Source organism: Zootoca vivipara, chromosome Z2 (genome assembly GCF_965207765.1).
Source record: "Zootoca vivipara chromosome Z2, rZooViv2.hap1.1, whole genome shotgun sequence".
Classification (NCBI taxonomy): domain Eukaryota; kingdom Metazoa; phylum Chordata; class Lepidosauria; order Squamata; family Lacertidae; genus Zootoca; species Zootoca vivipara.
In genome coordinates this window covers 9,950,734-9,969,195 of record NC_142585.1, presented here as the reverse complement: position 1 = coordinate 9,969,195, position 18,462 = coordinate 9,950,734, and the positions used below count along the sequence as shown (strand labels likewise).

At 45.0% G+C, this 18,462-nt stretch overlaps 3 protein-coding genes across 3 annotated transcripts in view; 2 read left to right on the top strand and 1 right to left on the bottom strand.

Annotated features, from left to right (window-relative positions):
- The window catches only part of GPR50 (G protein-coupled receptor 50), a 125,343-nt gene that overhangs the window by 35,388 nt on the left and 71,493 nt on the right, over positions 1 to 18,462 (bottom strand). The window lies entirely within an intron of this gene.
- On the top strand, positions 2,827 to 9,845 carry LOC148686561 (claudin-17-like). Its single transcript, XM_088664462.1, has one exon. The coding sequence runs from the start codon at positions 2,854 to 2,856 to the stop codon at positions 3,964 to 3,966; it is 1,113 nt and encodes a 370-aa protein (XP_088520588.1). The 5' UTR covers positions 2,827 to 2,853; the 3' UTR covers positions 3,967 to 9,845.
- On the top strand, positions 10,520 to 11,725 carry LOC148686560 (claudin-17-like). The gene has a single exon (XM_088664469.1). The coding sequence runs from the start codon at positions 10,520 to 10,522 to the stop codon at positions 11,630 to 11,632; it is 1,113 nt and encodes a 370-aa protein (XP_088520595.1). The 3' UTR covers positions 11,633 to 11,725.

The following is an 18,462-nucleotide window of genomic DNA, read 5'->3' as shown; positions in this document are numbered from 1 at the left end:
CTGTAAAATACATTATTTTTTTGCTTCGGGGGGGGGGGGCAGCTGCCCTCTCCTGCCCCCACTGCCTACGCCCATGACCAGTAGTGGTCTTAATTCTTGTAGTGAGATGGCCGGCAAGATCCACCTTTACTTGTATCGATGTATCAGTATACAATGTTCTGATAAGAAATAATAGACGGCGATCTATATTTGTCTTCCCCAATGTCTGCCACAATGCGTGTCTCGGAATCGTATCGATAGCTGATTTTAGATCAATAAAAGCAACATACAGTTTTTGCTTCAAATTATGGATGTATTTACATAGCAGAATGTTCATCACAAAGCACTGGTCCAATGTGGATTTCCCTCTTTGGAAACCTGCCTGGGCTTAAGATATCACCTTATTTGTATCTGCCCATTCTTCCAGTCTCCCAAGGAGGAGTGTGGCATATAATTTAGAGGCTACATCTAGCAAACTAATAGGTCTATAATTGGCGGGAATTTTCTTATCACCCTTTTTATATATTGGGGCAATTATGCTCAGCTTCCACCCTTCTGGTATGCGACCTGAGGTGTTAATATATGAGAACAGTTTTGCAAATTGGGTGGCCAGAAATCCAGTCTTATCTTATAAATCTCCGCTGGGATCATGTCTTCTCCTGGGGCTTTATTGGCTTGTTGGCTTATGATTAGCCTCTTAATCTGGTTGGGCGTGATGTCTGGCCATTCTGGCAGTTCTGATAACTGAATGTGGTCAACTTGTGAGGGTGGGTTGGTTCGGGGGCCATATATTCCTGTAAAATATGTAACCCAATCCTTTCCTTGGACTGATGCTTCTAGCGAGTAGCCCAGCCCATTTGTACCTTGGGCGACCAGATGCCCAAATTTCCGTGAATACTTTTGAAGTGCTGCATCTCCCAATGCTTTCCACTGTTGCTCATACTGTATTTGTTTCTTGCTTGTAACTAGTAATTTATAATTATAACGTAATTGGGCTACCTCAGCTTGTATAACAAGATTGTGCTTATCATGTTTTAACTTCAATGTTCTGAGTTCCCTAGATAAGCTTTTTTTTTTACTATTCTGACACTCCTTATCAAACCAGGTATGTCTTTTAAACTTTTTATTTTTAGACATACTAGTTGTGGTCATCAATGGGCGCATTCTGTTAATTATGTTCTCATACAGACCAATTATGTTTCCTGTTTCTAAAAACAATTCCCCCTTTAATGAAACAAATTCATGGGAATCCAGGATCTGAATCGTTTTTTCTTGGACCTGTGCATTCCATTTTCACCTCTTATTTCCAAGTATCATATATTCCGTTTCATCCAATCATTTAGGAAAAGCAGGAGAAACGAATGATATCAGAGATAACTCAAGTGGGAAGTGGTCACTTTCAGCTCTGGGAATTATCCTAAAGGTGTCTCGGTTGCTGTAGGGGAAATGCTTGGCCATGCCTGACCCTACAATGCTGCTGCTGCTGCACGGGAAATTCCGTTAAAGGAATTCTGGGGCTGGCCATGCTTTCGTCCGTACCCCCTACAAGGGGCTAGGGCCACGGAAGAGCCCCTGGGAGCAGTTGAGGAGAGGAGAGTCTCTGACCCCCGTCTCCATTCTCTCCTCAATTTCTATTCCTCACCCTGACTTCCACAGGTGGGCGGATGTCAGATAGTCGTAACCAATGCCAAAGCAACCACTCACATTTTGTATTTGAAATAAAGTTGTGGCCAAAATCATGCCAAAACCCTCAAACTTAAATTTCTGTGTGAAGTGTGATTTATTGGGGGGGGGGTGTTTTGGAGACCTCTACACGCAAAATCGATTTTAAATCACGGACACCTTGGTTCTGAAAATGGTGTTGCCTGTATTGGTGTGACTGATGGGGTCCCATGGCACAAATTTCATGTGGTCCCAGTGCAAAGGAAAAGAGCTAAGATCTTGTCCCTTACTATAATGTCCAAACAAGTTGTGATAGCCAAGAAGAATGATAGGTTTGTAAGGAGTCTTCAATAATTTTGCCAAGGAAATTCTGATTGTTCAGGGCCTAATGCTATTAGCCTCTCTTGTAAATGGAGGTCCTTTATGAAATGCATGCAGGACCATCAAGCAAATCTGTACTGAGATACACCAATCACCATTTTTACTCCTGGAACTGCTCTGAATCTGACTTCAGGAAGAACGTGTTTGAACTGCACAGTGTCCTGGAATAGACCCTCTGCATTCGGAAAGAAGGGAACTGAGTTCCCTCCCATTTCCCACTTTCCTGCTGTTCCAAATGACCAGTACCCTGGAGTTATGATTTGTCTTGCTGTCAGGATTCTAACTGGACTGTAACTGACCTAAGAATTCTGCAGAGCAGTTGCTGCTGTGGCCGGCTGCTCAGGTGAACGTCAGCCCAGTGGCCAGCAGCTGAGTCTTTTTGAGGCTCAGGAGCACCTAGCAAATACCTGCTCTATTCCTGGCCCGCTAGACTCTAGCTGAGGAACGCATTTCAAGTAAGTGTAGGGATTAAACATTCCTCACTATGCCATCAGGTGTGTTTCTGCTCTGTGGGAAAGGATAGCTGCCGTAGCAGATAGCAAAACAGCAAAATCATGAGCAGATTCCCATCCACAACAGGTTGCTGTGGTTAGGGCCATTTTCACAGGAACAATGCAACAGTATATTCAATCAGGAGCAGTGTGCTGGAAGAAAGTATGTGTGTCGGCTTCTCTGGATCAGATGTCTATACCTAACCAGGGGGTGGGAGAGAGCCGGGGAACTCCTTCTTTTGCTGCTTCTTTCTGGCCAGGAGGGAGGATGTCCTTCAATGACTAGACATGCTTGTTATTCCCTCCCTCACTGTATGTTGTCTTCTCTTTTGTTTCCAGGATGTCTGCCAAAGTCTCTCTGGGTCCTCTATTCTCCAAACCCCCCCTGCGGGTGAGAGAAGGCTCCCTGGTGGGGAGATTGCTGAGCGTAGTTTCTTGCCTCCAGTTCTGTGGGTTCTTGATGAGTATTTTGGCCTGCATTCTGTGCATTGCAACCACAGCCAGTGCCAACTGGAGAGTGTGGCGTGGAGAGAACGGCTCTGAAAACATCTGGATTGGAATCTGGAATGTCTGTTTTTGGAGAAACCCTTCTGATGACGGCAACTCTTTTTGGCATTGTGAAGGTCTCACTGAGCGATATCCAACCCTCCCAAGGGAAATTTTTATTGCTCAGGACTTAATGGCCTTAGCTTCCACTATGAGTTCAGCCGCCCTTGTATTAATATCATTTGCCTTGTGCAATGTGTTCGAGCCCGGAAAACACGAGGATTTCCTCTTAACCTTTTTTAGGCTTGGAGCGTTCCTGAACATACCTGCTGGGATCCTTGTCCTGATTTCTGTGATATGGAACATGTCTTCCGTCTTGCAGAATGGGAAAATTGACTTCCCAGAAACTTTTGAATTGCCTCCAATTTCCAGCGAGCAGCATATTGGACCTTCAATTTATCTTGGCTATATTGCTGCGGGTCTCCAGCTGCTGAGTTCAGCATTGCTTGGGATGCAGAGATTTTGCATCAGGACCACCACAACAGATCCATATCGAATAGACATTGCAGTGGAGATTAGCCCAAGACATTCGGTAAAACGCAAGAGACTAACTACTTGTTCAAAGTGTGGTTCTCTACTGGATCTGTTAATTAAAGAGAAATCCTCCACAGTTGAGATACAGGAAAGCCAGGCGGAAGATCTTGACACTCGAAATGAATCCTGCATCATAGAGATACCGGAAAGCCAGGAAGAAGATCTCGGCACTCGAAACCAATCCTGCATCGTAGAGATACCGGAAAGCCAGGCAGAAGATCTCGACACTCAAACCGAATCCTGCATCATAGAGATACCGGAAAGCCAGGCAGAAGATCTCGACAATCGAAACCAATCCTGCATCGTAGAGATACCAGAAAGCCAGGCAGAAGCTTCCTCCCCTTCTGGATATCTTTCCTGTGTCTACTCATAGATTTACATTTTTTTATCAGCTCTTTCATTTCCTAAGCAACCACTCACATTTTGTATTTTAAATAAAGTTGTGGCCAAAATTATGCCAAAAACCTCAAACATATATTTCTGTGTGAAGTGTGATTTATTGGGGGGTGTTTTGGAGACCTCTAGACTCAAAAGCGATTTTAAATCACGGACACCTTGGTTCTGAAAATGGTGTTTCACTCCTTGCATTTATTTAATATATGGTTGATTCATCACCAGGGGGCTTGCAATTCCTGGGAACTCACTCTTTGCCTTTATTTAATATTTGAAGATGCCTTCTTGCCCCAGCTCTGGGTTTTTATTTAAGCTGTTGCGTTTGACCTTGCTATGCCTGCCATGGGGTCGTCTGCTTTGGGGGCAGGGGCCTAGTAGGAATTTTTCCATTTGGCTGATTGGCTGGTGCCACTTGGTTTTCGCCTACTGCGCCTACAATTTGTCACAACTTGTAAGGTTGCAGTTAGGCATTGGTTAATAAATTGGTTGGTGGAGGGGCCAGGATTGGCTGTGCCGGCCCCTCCAATGGTTGCTGTAGGTATCAAGTTTACTGCTTATAGCCAAAGGCTGCTGCAATGTATACAATGTAATTCAGTAAAATATATACAAATTTGGTAGAAAACTTAGGACATTTACATTATGAAAACATGACCTAATCAGCACAAAGCTATGGAAACACTTTAATATACCAGTTGAAACATTAAATAATAAAAAAATCGTTCTGTGGGGGTTCCAGACCAGAAACGTTTGAAGTGCCCCAAACCTCTGCACCATATAAAATCTGGGCCATTGATTTTGCTTTGTACACCGATAGAGCTGGATTGACTAGGTTTCCCCCATTGCAAGCAGCAAATTTCAAAATAGCTTTTACCGATTTAAAGGCTTGCAATTTAATATTGGACAGCTGTGCATTCCAAGATGCCATTTCTGAATAAACCAGTCCCAGGTATTTGAACGTCTTTACTTCGTTCATGATGTGTTTTTCCAGGTGCCAAACATGCTTTTTAGGGGGCTTCCCAAATACAATGACCTGCGTTTTATCGTAATGTATGGATAAGGCATTCCTCGTGCAATAGGAGCTTATTTTTGCAAGTAATTGCCTCAGGCCCAACTAGGTTCTAGATACAAGTACTAGGTCATTGGCGTACATTAAAACAGAGAGTTTCTGATCAAGAATTGTGGCAAGGGCAAACTGCAGGCCCTCCAGTTCTTTAACTATGTCATTAATATAAAAATTAAACAAGAAAGAGGCCAAAATGCATCCCTGTTTAACACCAGTAGCAGGGGCGTAGCCAGGATCAAAACTAGGGGGGGAGCAAGCCATGGTCGTTCAGGGGCGGGGCCAAGGCATGGGAGCAGAGGGGCCACAAAGTGGGAATGTGGGCGGGGCTACAGGGCCAGCGGGCCCGAGGACATCGTGGCGACGGCGGCAGCGGCCATCTTGTGCTTCTGGGGCTGGCAGCGTTGGCGGCTACCCTGCTTGGCTGGAGAGGACGGGAGGGTCGGGCAGGCGAGAGGGGGTGGCAGGGCGGGCGAGGGTGAGGCAAGGCACAGCTGCAGCCACGACGGCTCCGAGGCGTTGCTGCATATTAGCATAATATTTCAACCATGTCGTGGGTTCAAACCGCACCTTAGAAAAAAATCCTGCATTGCAGGGGGTTGGACTAGATGACCTTTGTGTGTCCCTTCCGACTACAATTCTATGATTCTATTGATATATTACCATAGCATATGCATCATTCTGCTTTCTTGAATTGTCCTACTCCTAGGCATAGCAGCCAACTCCTAGAGGCCTAGGTGCCGCCACCACCACCCCAAAATTGGTAACTGGTGAATACCGTATTTGAAAGAGTCACCCCCCCCATCTTGATGGGCTTTCTATGTGGGGCTGAACTGCCCCCCCTGGCAGTATTTTATTAAGGATGGAAGAGGGAGGGAAGGAAGGAAGAAATAGAGAGAGGGATAACTCATATTTGTGGGTGCCTCTGGTTGACGCTGTGATGCTGGAACTCTACAGCAAGAGGAAGATACCGGTACGCCTGTACAGGAGCCTTGAAAGCAGCTTTCTCTCTGCTTGATTTACAGCAGGCACGTCCAACAGGTAGATTGTGATCTACCAGTAGATCACTGGATGTCTGTGGTAGATCACTGGTAGGTCACTGGCACCCCTAAAAAAAGCTCACCCAAAATTTTGCTCACCCCTAAAAAAAAGTTGAACTATGACCTGAAGCCCTAAACAAAAATGGGCCTCCCTTCCTCCTAAAAGAAGCTCAACAAGTTTGACCTAAACCCAAAAAAGGGCTTCCCTTCCTTAAAAAAAACTCAACAGCTTGGACCTGAACCCCCCACAAGGGGGTAGATCACTCCCAGTTTTAAACTCTGAGAGTAGATCAGAGACTCTTGGGAGGTGGCCACCCCCGATTTACAGTATACAGATGCAGGAGGAGGGGCAGACTGGAACACCACTGCTTTTTATAAACATCACTGTGTCTGTCAAAGCTACAGGCCCCCCCTTTCTTATTCACTTCCTTTTAGCCTTGAAGAGCCACCTTAGTCAAATTGAATCCTCTGCACCCTCATTAAATCGCCAATAGAACTCTTAACGTGATTCCTGAATGCTCATTAAAAACTCCCTCTGAAGAACAATAGGGTGAAGTGGTCAGCTATCGAATATTGCCTGGGGATATCTGCTCCATTGTCTTAACTGCTTAACTACTGGTAGCCACGTTGCTTTATTTATTTGATGTGTTTTGGTTACAGCTGTGTGCCCCCCCTCCCCAGCAAGCGGAGACTTAGCTGCTCTTGCTAAAGCAAAGCCCTTTCCACTTCAGTTTTTGGAGGGGAAAAGTGCTGGTTATGGTCTGTAAAATAGATTGCCGGAAGAAATATCAACAACCTCAGATATGCAGATGATACAACCTTGATGGCAGAAAGCGAGGAGGAATTAAAGAACCTTTTAATGAGGGTGAAAGAGGAGAGCGCAAAATATGGTCTGAAGCTCAACATCAAAAAAACCAAGATCATGGCCACTGGTCCCATCACCTCCTGGCAAATAGAAGGGGAAGAAATGGAGGCAGTGAGAGATTTCACCTTCTTGGGCTCCTTGATCACTGCAGATGGTGACAGCAGTCACGAAATTAAAAGACGCCTGCTTCTTGGGAGAAAAGCGATGACAAACCTAGACAGCATCTTAAAAGGCAGAGACATCACCTTGCCGACAAAGGTCCGTATAGTTAAAGCTATGGTTTTCCCAGTAGTGATGTATGGAAGTGAGAGCTGGACCATAAAGAAGGCTGATCGCCGAAGAATTGATGCTTTTGAATTGTGGTGCTGGAGGAGACTCTTGAGAGTCCCATGGACTGCAAGAAGATCAAACCTATCCATTCTTAAGGAAATCAGCCCTGAGTGCTCCCTGGAAGGACAGATCGTGAAGCTAAGGCTCCAATACTTTGGCCACCTCATGAGAAGAGAATAATCTGTGGAAAAGACCCTGATGTTGGGAAAGATTGAGGGCACTAGGAGAAGGGGACGTCAGAGGACAAGATGGTTGGACAGTGTTCTCGAGGCTACGAACATGAGTTTGACCAAACTGCGGGAGGCAGTGCAAGACAGGAGTGCCTGGCGTGCTGTGGTCCATGGGGTCACGAAGAGTCGGACACGACTAAACGACTAAACAACAACAACAACAAAAATACATTATTTTTTTGCTTCAGGGGGGGCAGCTGCCCTCTCCTGCCCCCCCTGCCCACGCCCATGACCAGTAGTAGTCTTAATTCTTGTAGTGAGATGGCCGGCATGATCCACCTTTACTTGTATCGATGTATCAGTATACAATGTTCTGATAAGAAATAATAGACGGCGATCTATATTTGTCTTCCCCAATGTCTGCCACAATGCGTGTCTCGGAATCGTATCGAAAGCTGATTTTAGATCAATAAAAGCAACATATAGTTTTTGCTTCAAATTATGGATGTATTTACATAGCAGAATGTTCATCACAAAGCACTGGTCCAATGTGGATTTCCCTCTTTGGAAACCTGCCTGGGCCTCAGATATCACCTTATTTGTATCTGCCCATTCTTCCAGTCTCCCAAGGAGGAGTGTGGCATATAATTTAGAGGCTACATCTAGCAAACTAATAGGTCTATAATTGGCGGGAATTTTCTTATCACCCTTTTTATATATTGGGGCAATTATGCTCAGCTTCCACCCTTCTGGTATGCGACCTGAGGTGTTAATATATGAGAACAGTTTTGCAAATTGGGTGGCCAGAAATCCAGTCTTATCTTATAAATCTCCGCTGGGATCATGTCTTCTCCTGGGGCTTTATTGGCTTGTTGGCTTATGATTAGCCTCTTAATCTGGTTGGGCGTGATGTCTGGCCATTCTGGCAGTTCTGATAACTGAATGTGGTCAACTTGTGAGGGTGGGTTGGTTCGGGGGCCATATATTCCTGTAAAATATGTAACCCAATCCTTTCCTTGGACTGATGCTTCTAGCGAGTAGCCCAGCCCATTTGTACCTTGGGCGACCAGATGCCCAAATTTCCGTGAATACTTTTGAAGTGCTGCATCTCCCAATGCTTTCCACTGTTGCTCATACTGTATTTGTTTCTTGCTTGTAACTAGTAATTTATAATTATAACGTAATTGGGCTACCTCAGCTTGTATAACAAGATTGTGCTTATCATGTTTTAACTTCAATGTTCTGAGTTCCCTAGATAAGCTTTTTTTTTTACTATTCTGACACTCCTTATCAAACCAGGTATGTCTTTTAAACTTTTTATTTTTAGACATACTAGTTGTGGTCATCAATGGGCGCATTCTGTTAATTATGTTCTCATACAGACCAATTATGTTTCCTGTTTCTAAAAACAATTCCCCCTTTAATGAAACAAATTCATGGGAATCCAGGATCTGAATCGTTTTTTCTTGGACCTGTGCATTCCATTTTCACCTCTTATTTCCAAGTATCATATATTCCGTTTCATCCAATCATTTAGGAAAAGCAGGAGAAACGAATGATATCAGAGATAACTCAAGTGGGAAGTGGTCACTTTCAGCTCTGGGAATTATCCTAAAGGTGTCTCGGTTGCTGTAGGGGAAATGCTTGGCCATGCCTGACCCTACAATGCTGCTGCTGCTGCACGGGAAATTCCGTTAAAGGAATTCTGGGGCTGGCCATGCTTTCGTCCGTACCCCCTACAAGGGGCTAGGGCCACGGAAGAGCCCCTGGGAGCAGTTGAGGAGAGGAGAGTCTCTGACCCCCGTCTCCATTCTCTCCTCAATTTCTATTCCTCACCCTGACTTCCACAGGTGGGCGGATGTCAGATAGTCGTAACCAATGCCAAAGCAACCACTCACATTTTGTATTTGAAATAAAGTTGTGGCCAAAATCATGCCAAAACCCTCAAACTTAAATTTCTGTGTGAAGTGTGGTTTATTGGGGGGGGGGTGTTTTGGAGACCTCTACACGCAAAATCGATTTTAAATCACGGACACCTTGGTTCTGAAAATGGTGTTGCCTGTATTGGTGTGACTGATGGGGTCCCATGGCACAAATTTCATGTGGTCCCAGTGCAAAGGAAAAGAGCTAAGATCTTGTCCCTTACTATAATGTCCAAACAAGTTGTGATAGCCAAGAAGAATGATAGGTTTGTAAGGAGTCTTCAATAATTTTGCCAAGGAAATTCTGATTGTTCAGGGCCTAATGCTATTAGCCTCTCTTGTAAATGGAGGTCCTTTATGAAATGCATGCAGGACCATCAAGCAAATCTGTACTGAGATACACCAATCACAATTTTTACTCCTGGAACTGCTCTGAATCTGACTTCAGGAAGAACGTGTTTGAACTGCACAGTGTCCTGGAATAGACCCTCTGCATTCGGAAAGAAGGGAACTGAGTTCCCTCCCATTTCCCACTTTCCTGCTGTTCCAAATGACCAGTACCCTGGAGTTATGATTTGTCTTGCTGTCAGGATTCTAACTGGACTGTAACTGACCTAAGAATTCTGCAGAGCAGTTGCTGCTGTGGCCGGCTGCTCAGGTGAACGTCAGCCCAGTGGCCAGCAGCTGAGTCTTTTTGAGGCTCAGGAGCACCTAGCAAATACCTGCTCTATTCCTGGCCCGCTAGACTCTAGCTGAGGAACGCATTTCAAGTAAGTGTAGGGATTAAACATTCCTCACTATGCCATCAGGTGTGTTTCTGCTCTGTGGGAAAGGATAGCTGCCGTAGCAGATAGCAAAACAGCAAAATCATGAGCAGATTCCCATCCACAACAGGTTGCTGTGGTTAGGGCCATTTTCACAGGAACAATGCAACAGTATATTCAATCAGGAGCAGTGTGCTGGAAGAAAGTATGTGTGTCGGCTTCTCTGGATCAGATGTCTATACCTAACCAGGGGGTGGGAGAGAGCGGGGGAACTCCTTCTTTTGCTGCTTCTTTCTGGCCAGGAGGGAGGATGTCCTTCAATGACTAGACATGCTTGTTATTCCCTCCCTCACTGTATGTTGTCTTCTCTTTTGTTTCCAGGATGTCTGCCAAAGTCTCTCTGGGTCCTCTATTCTCCAAACCCCCCCTGCGGGTGAGAGAAGGCTCCCTGGTGGGGAGATTGCTGAGCGTAGTTTCTTGCCTCCAGTTCTGTGGGTTCTTGATGAGTATTTTGGCCTGCATTCTGTGCATTGCAACCACAGCCAGTGCCAACTGGAGAGTGTGGCGTGGAGAGAACGGCTCTGAAAACATCTGGATTGGAATCTGGAATGTCTGTTTTTGGAGAAACCCTTCTGATGACGGCAACTCTTTTTGGCATTGTGAAGGTCTCACTGAGCGATATCCAACCCTCCCAAGGGAAATTTTTATTGCTCAGGACTTAATGGCCTTAGCTTCCACTATGAGTTCAGCCGCCCTTGTATTAATATCATTTGCCTTGTGCAATGTGTTCGAGCCCGGAAAACACGAGGATTTCCTCTTAACCTTTTTTAGGCTTGGAGCGTTCCTGAACATACCTGCTGGGATCCTTGTCCTGATTTCTGTGATATGGAACATGTCTTCCGTCTTGCAGAATGGGAAAATTGACTTCCCAGAAACTTTTGAATTGCCTCCAATTTCCAGCGAGCAGCATATTGGACCTTCAATTTATCTTGGCTATATTGCTGCGGGTCTCCAGCTGCTGAGTTCAGCATTGCTTGGGATGCAGAGATTTTGCATCAGGACCACCACAACAGATCCATATCGAATAGACATTGCAGTGGAGATTAGCCCAAGACATTCGGTAAAACGCAAGAGACTAACTACTTGTTCAAAGTGTGGTTCTCTACTGGATCTGTTAATTAAAGAGAAATCCTCCACAGTTGAGATACAGGAAAGCCAGGCGGAAGATCTTGACACTCGAAATGAATCCTGCATCATAGAGATACCGGAAAGCCAGGAAGAAGATCTCGGCACTCGAAACCAATCCTGCATCGTAGAGATACCGGAAAGCCAGGCAGAAGATCTCGACACTCAAACCGAATCCTGCATCATAGAGATACCGGAAAGCCAGGCAGAAGATCTCGACAATCGAAACCAATCCTGCATCGTAGAGATACCAGAAAGCCAGGCAGAAGCTTCCTCCCCTTCTGGATATCTTTCCTGTGTCTACTCATAGATTTACATTTTTTTATCAGCTCTTTCATTTCCTAAGCAACCACTCACATTTTGTATTTTAAATAAAGTTGTGGCCAAAATTATGCCAAAAACCTCAAACATATATTTCTGTGTGAAGTGTGATTTATTGGGGGGTGTTTTGGAGACCTCTAGACTCAAAAGCGATTTTAAATCACGGACACCTTGGTTCTGAAAATGGTGTTTCACTCCTTGCATTTATTTAATATATGGTTGATTCATCACCAGGGGGCTTGCAATTCCTGGGAACTCACTCTTTGCCTTTATTTAATATTTGAAGATGCCTTCTTGCCCCAGCTCTGGGTTTTTATTTAAGCTGTTGCGTTTGACCTTGCTATGCCTGCCATGGGGTCGTCTGCTTTGGGGGCAGGGGCCTAGTAGGAATTTTTCCATTTGGCTGATTGGCTGGTGCCACTTGGTTTTCGCCTACTGCGCCTACAATTTGTCACAACTTGTAAGGTTGCAGTTAGGCATTGGTTAATAAATTGGTTGGTGGAGGGGCCAGGATTGGCTGTGCCGGCCCCTCCAATGGTTGCTGTAGGTATCAAGTTTACTGCTTATAGCCAAAGGCTGCTGCAATGTATACAATGTAATTCAGTAAAATATATACAAATTTGGTAGAAAACTTAGGACATTTACATTATGAAAACATGACCTAATCAGCACAAAGCTATGGAAACACTTTAATATACCAGTTGAAACATTAAATAATAAAAAAATCGTTCTGTGGGGGTTCCAGACCAGAAACGTTTGAAGTGCCCCAAACCTCTGCACCATATAAAATCTGGGCCATTGATTTTGCTTTGTACACCGATAGAGCTGGATTGACTAGGTTTCCCCCATTGCAAGCAGCAAATTTCAAAATAGCTTTTACCGATTTAAAGGCTTGCAATTTAATATTGGACAGCTGTGCATTCCAAGATGCCATTTCTGAATAAACCAGTCCCAGGTATTTGAACGTCTTTACTTCGTTCATGATGTGTTTTTCCAGGTGCCAAACATGCTTTTTAGGGGGCTTCCCAAATACAATGACCTGCGTTTTATCGTAATGTATGGATAAGGCATTCCTCGTGCAATAGGAGCTTATTTTTGCAAGTAATTGCCTCAGGCCCAACTAGGTTCTAGATACAAGTACTAGGTCATTGGCGTACATTAAAACAGAGAGTTTCTGATCAAGAATTGTGGCAAGGGCAAACTGCAGGCCCTCCAGTTCTTTAACTATGTCATTAATATAAAAATTAAACAAGAAAGAGGCCAAAATGCATCCCTGTTTAACACCAGTAGCAGGGGCGTAGCCAGGATCAAAACTAGGGGGGGAGCAAGCCATGGTCGTTCAGGGGCGGGGCCAAGGCATGGGAGCAGAGGGGCCACAAAGTGGGAATGTGGGCGGGGCTACAGGGCCAGCGGGCCCGAGGACATCGTGGCGACGGCGGCAGCGGCCATCTTGTGCTTCTGGGGCTGGCAGCGTTGGCGGCTACCCTGCTTGGCTGGAGAGGACGGGAGGGTCGGGCAGGCGAGAGGGGGTGGCAGGGCGGGCGAGGGTGAGGCAAGGCACAGCTGCAGCCACGACGGCTCCGAGGCGTTGCTGCATATTAGCATAATATTTCAACCATGTCGTGGGTTCAAACCGCACCTTAGAAAAAAATCCTGCATTGCAGGGGGTTGGACTAGATGACCTTTGTGTGTCCCTTCCGACTACAATTCTATGATTCTATTGATATATTACCATAGCATATGCATCATTCTGCTTTCTTGAATTGTCCTACTCCTAGGCATAGCAGCCAACTCCTAGAGGCCTAGGTGCCGCCACCACCACCCCAAAATTGGTAACTGGTGAATACCGTATTTGAAAGAGTCACCCCCCCCCCATCTTGATGGGCTTTCTATGTGGGGCTGAACTGCCCCCCCTGGCAGTATTTTATTAAGGATGGAAGAGGGAGGGAAGGAAGGAAGAAATAGAGAGAGGGATAACTCATATTTGTGGGTGCCTCTGGTTGACGCTGTGATGCTGGAACTCTGCAGCAAGAGGAAGATACCGGTACGCCTGTACAGGAGCCTTGAAAGCAGCTTTCTCTCTGCTTGATTTACAGCAGGCACGTCCAACAGGTAGATTGTGATCTACCAGTAGATCACTGGATGTCTGTGGTAGATCACTGGTAGGTCACTGGCACCCCTAAAAAAAAGCTCACCCAAAATTTTCCTCACCCCTAAAAAAAGTTGAACTATGACCTGAAGCCCTAAACAAAAATGGGCCTCCCTTCCTCCTAAAAGAAGCTCAACAAGTTTGACCTAAACCCAAAAAAGGGCTTCCCTTCCTTAAAAAAAACTCAACAGCTTGGACCTGAACCCCCCACAAGGGGGTAGATCACTCCCAGTTTTAAACTCTGAGAGTAGATCAGAGACTCTTGGGAGGTGGCCACCCCCGATTTACAGTATACAGATGCAGGAGGAGGGGCAGACTGGAACACCACTGCTTTTTATAAACATCACTGTGTCTGTCAAAGCTACAGGCCCCCCCTTTCTTATTCACTTCCTTTTAGCCTTGAAGAGCCACCTTAGTCAAATTGAATCCTCTGCACCCTCATTAAATCGCCAATAGAACTCTTAACGTGATTCCTGAATGCTCATTAAAAACTCCCTCTGAAGAACAATAGGGTGAAGTGGTCAGCTATCGAATATTGCCTGGGGATATCTGCTCCATTGTCTTAACTGCTTAACTACTGGTAGCCACGTTGCTTTATTTATTTGATGTGTTTTGGTTACAGCTGTGTGCCCCCCCTCCCCAGCAAGCGGAGACTTAGCTGCTCTTGCTAAAGCAAAGCCCTTTCCACTTCAGTTTTTGGAGGGGAAAAGTGCTGGTTATGGTCTGTAAAATAGATTGCCGGAAGAAATATCAACAACCTCAGATATGCAGATGATACAACCTTGATGGCAGAAAGCGAGGAGGAATTAAAGAACCTTTTAATGAGGGTGAAAGAGGAGAGCGCAAAATATGGTCTGAAGCTCAACATCAAAAAAACCAAGATCATGGCCACTGGTCCCATCACCTCCTGGCAAATAGAAGGGGAAGAAATGGAGGCAGTGAGAGATTTCACCTTCTTGGGCTCCTTGATCACTGCAGATGGTGACAGCAGTCACGAAATTAAAAGACGCCTGCTTCTTGGGAGAAAAGCGATGACAAACCTAGACAGCATCTTAAAAGGCAGAGACATCACCTTGCCGACAAAGGTCCGTATAGTTAAAGCTAAGGTTTTCCCAGTAGTGATGTATGGAAGTGAGAGCTGGACCATAAAGAAGGCTGATCGCCGAAGAATTGATGCTTTTGAATTGTGGTGCTGGAGGAGACTCTTGAGAGTCCCATGGACTGCAAGAAGATCAAACCTATCCATTCTTAAGGAAATCAGCCCTGAGTGCTCCCTGGAAGGACAGATCGTGAAGCTGAGGCTCCAATACTTTGGCCACCTCATGAGAAGAGAAGAATCTGTGGAAAAGACCCTGATGTTGGGAAAGATTGAGGGCACTAGGAGAAGGGGACGTCAGAGGACAAGATGGTTGGACAGTGTTCTCGAGGCTACGAACATGAGTTTGACCAAACTGCGGGAGGCAGTGCAAGACAGGAGTGCCTGGCGTGCTGTGGTCCATGGGGTCACGAAGAGTCGGACACGACTAAACGACTAAACAACAACAACAACAAAAATACATTATTTTTTTGCTTCAGGGGGGGCAGCTGCCCTCTCCTGCCCCCCCCGCCTACGCCCATGACCAGTAGTAGTCTTAATTCTTGTAGTGAGATGGCCGGCATGATCCACCTTTACTTGTATCGATGTATCAGTATACAATGTTCTGATAAGAAATAATAGACGGCGATCTATATTTGTCTTCCCCAATGTCTGCCACAATGCGTGTCTCGGAATCGTATCGAAAGCTGATTTTAGATCAATAAAAGCAACATATAGTTTTTGCTTCAAATTATGGATGTATTTACATAGCAGAATGTTCATCACAAAGCACTGGTCCAATGTGGATTTCCCTCTTTGGAAACCTGCCTGGGCCTCAGATATCACCTTATTTGTATCTGCCCATTCTTCCAGTCTCCCAAGGAGGAGTGTGGCATATAATTTAGAGGCTACATCTAGCAAACTAATAGGTCTATAATTGGCGGGAATTTTCTTATCACCCTTTTTATATATTGGGGCAATTATGCTCAGCTTCCACCCTTCTGGTATGCGACCTGAGGTGTTAATATATGAGAACAGTTTTGCAAAAATGGGTGGCCAGAAATCCAGTCTTATCTTATAAATCTCCGCTGGGATCATGTCTTCTCCTGGGGCTTTATTGGCTTGTTGGCTTATGATTAGCCTCTTAATCTGGTTGGGCGTGATGTCTGGCCATTCTGGCAGTTCTGATAACTGAATGTGGTCAACTTGTGAGGGTGGGTTGGTTCGGGGGCCATATATTCCTGTAAAATATGTAACCCAATCCTTTCCTTGGACTGATGCTTCTAGCGAGTAGCCCAGCCCATTTGTACCTTGGGCGACCAGATGCCCAAATTTCCGTGAATACTTTTGAAGTGCTGCATCTCCCAATGCTTTCCACTGTTGCTCATACTGTATTTGTTTCTTGCTTGTAACTAGTAATTTATAATTATAACGTAATTGGGCTACCTCAGCTTGTACAGTAGAACCTCGGTTTATGAACACCTCGGTTTATGAATTTTCGGTTTATGAACGCTGCGGACCCATCTGGAACGGATTAATTCATTTTCCATTACTTTCAATGGGAAAGTTTGCTTCAGTTTATGAACGCTTCAGTTTATGAACAGACTTCCGGAACCAATTACACCCATGCTTCAGTTTATGAACGCTTCAGTTTAAGTACTCTGCGGACCCGTCTGGAACGGATTAATCCACTTTCCATTACTTTCAATGGGAAAGTTTGCTTCAGTTTATGAACGCTTACTCCGCAGACCATCTGGAACGGATTAATTCACTTTCCATTACTTTCAATGGGAAAGTTCGCTTCAGTTTATGAACGCTTCAGTTTATGAACAGACTTCCGGTACCAATTGTGTTCATAAACCGAGGTACCACTGTATAACAAGATTGTGCTTATCATGTTTTAACTTCAATGTTCTGAGTTCCCTAGATAAGCTTTTTTTTTTACTATTCTGACACTCCTTATCAAACCAGGTATGTCTTTTAAACTTTTTATTTTTAGACATACTAGTTGTGGTCATCAATGGGCGCATTCTGTTAATTATGTTCTCATACAGACCAATTATGTTTCCTGTTTCTAAAAACAATTCCCCCTTTAATGAAACAAATTCATGGGAATCCAGGATCTGAATCGTTTTTTCTTGGACCTGTGCATTCCATTTTCACCTCTTATTTCCAAGTATCATATATTCCGTTTCATCCAATCATTTAGGAAAAGCAGGAGAAACGAATGATATCAGAGATAACTCAAGTGGGAAGTGGTCACTTTCAGCTCTGGGAATTATCCTAAAGGTGTCTCGGTTGCTGTAGGGGAAATGCTTGGCCATGCCTGACCCTACAATGCTGCTGCTGCTGCACGGGAAATTCCGTTAAAGGAATTCTGGGGCTGGCCATGCTTTCGTCCGTACCCCCTACAAGGGGCTAGGGCCACGGAAGAGCCCCTGGGAGCAGTTGAGGAGAGGAGAGTCTCTGACCCCCGTCTCCATTCTCTCCTCAATTTCTATTCCTCACCCTGACTTCCACAGGTGGGCGGATGTCAGATAGTCGTAACCAATGCCAAAGCAACCACTCACATTTTGTATTTGAAATAAAGTTGTGGCCAAAATCATGCCAAAACCCTCAAACTTAAATTTCTGTGTGAAGTGTGATTTATTGGGGGGGGGGTGTTTTGGAGACCTCTACACGCAAAATCGATTTTAAATCACGGACACCTTGGTTCTGAAAATGGTGTTGCCTGTATTGGTGTGACTGATGGGGTCCCATGGCACAAATTTCATGTGGTCCCAGTGCAAAGGAAAAGAGCTAAGATCTTGTCCCTTACTATAATGTCCAAACAAGTTGTGATAGCCAAGAAGAATGATAGGTTTGTAAGGAGTCTTCAATAATTTTGCCAATGAAATTCTGATTGTTCAGGGCCTAATGCTATTAGCCTCTCTTGTAAATGGAGGTCCTTTATGAAATGCATGCAGGACCATCAAGCAAATCTGTACTGAGATACACCAATCACCATTTTTACTCCTGGAACTGCTCTGAATCTGACTTCAGGAAGAACGTGTTTGAACTGCACAGTGTCCTGGAATAGACCCTCTGCATTCGGAAAGAAGGGAACTGAGTTCCCTCCCATTTCCCACTTTCCTGCTGTTCCAAATGACCAGTACCCTGGAGTTATGATTTGTCTTGCTGTCAGGATTCTAACTGGACTGTAACTGACCTAAGAATTCTGCAGAGCAGTTGCTGCTGTGGCCGGCTGCTCAGGTGAACGTCGTCAGCCCAGTGGCCAGCAGCTGAGTCTTTTTGAGGCTCAGGAGCACCTAGCAAATACCTGCTCTATTCCTGGCCCGCTAGACTCTAGCTGAGGAACGCATTTCACGTAAGTGTAGGGATTAAACATTCCTCACTATGCCATCAGGTGTGTTTCTGCTTTGTGGGAAAGGATAGCTGCCGTAGCAGATAGCAAAACAGCAAAATCATGAGCAGATTCCCATCCACAACAGGTTGCTGTGGTTAGGGCCATTTTCACAGGAACAATGCAACAGTATATTCAATCAGGAGCAGTGTGCTGGAAGAAAGTATGTGTGTCGGCTTCTCTGGATCAGAT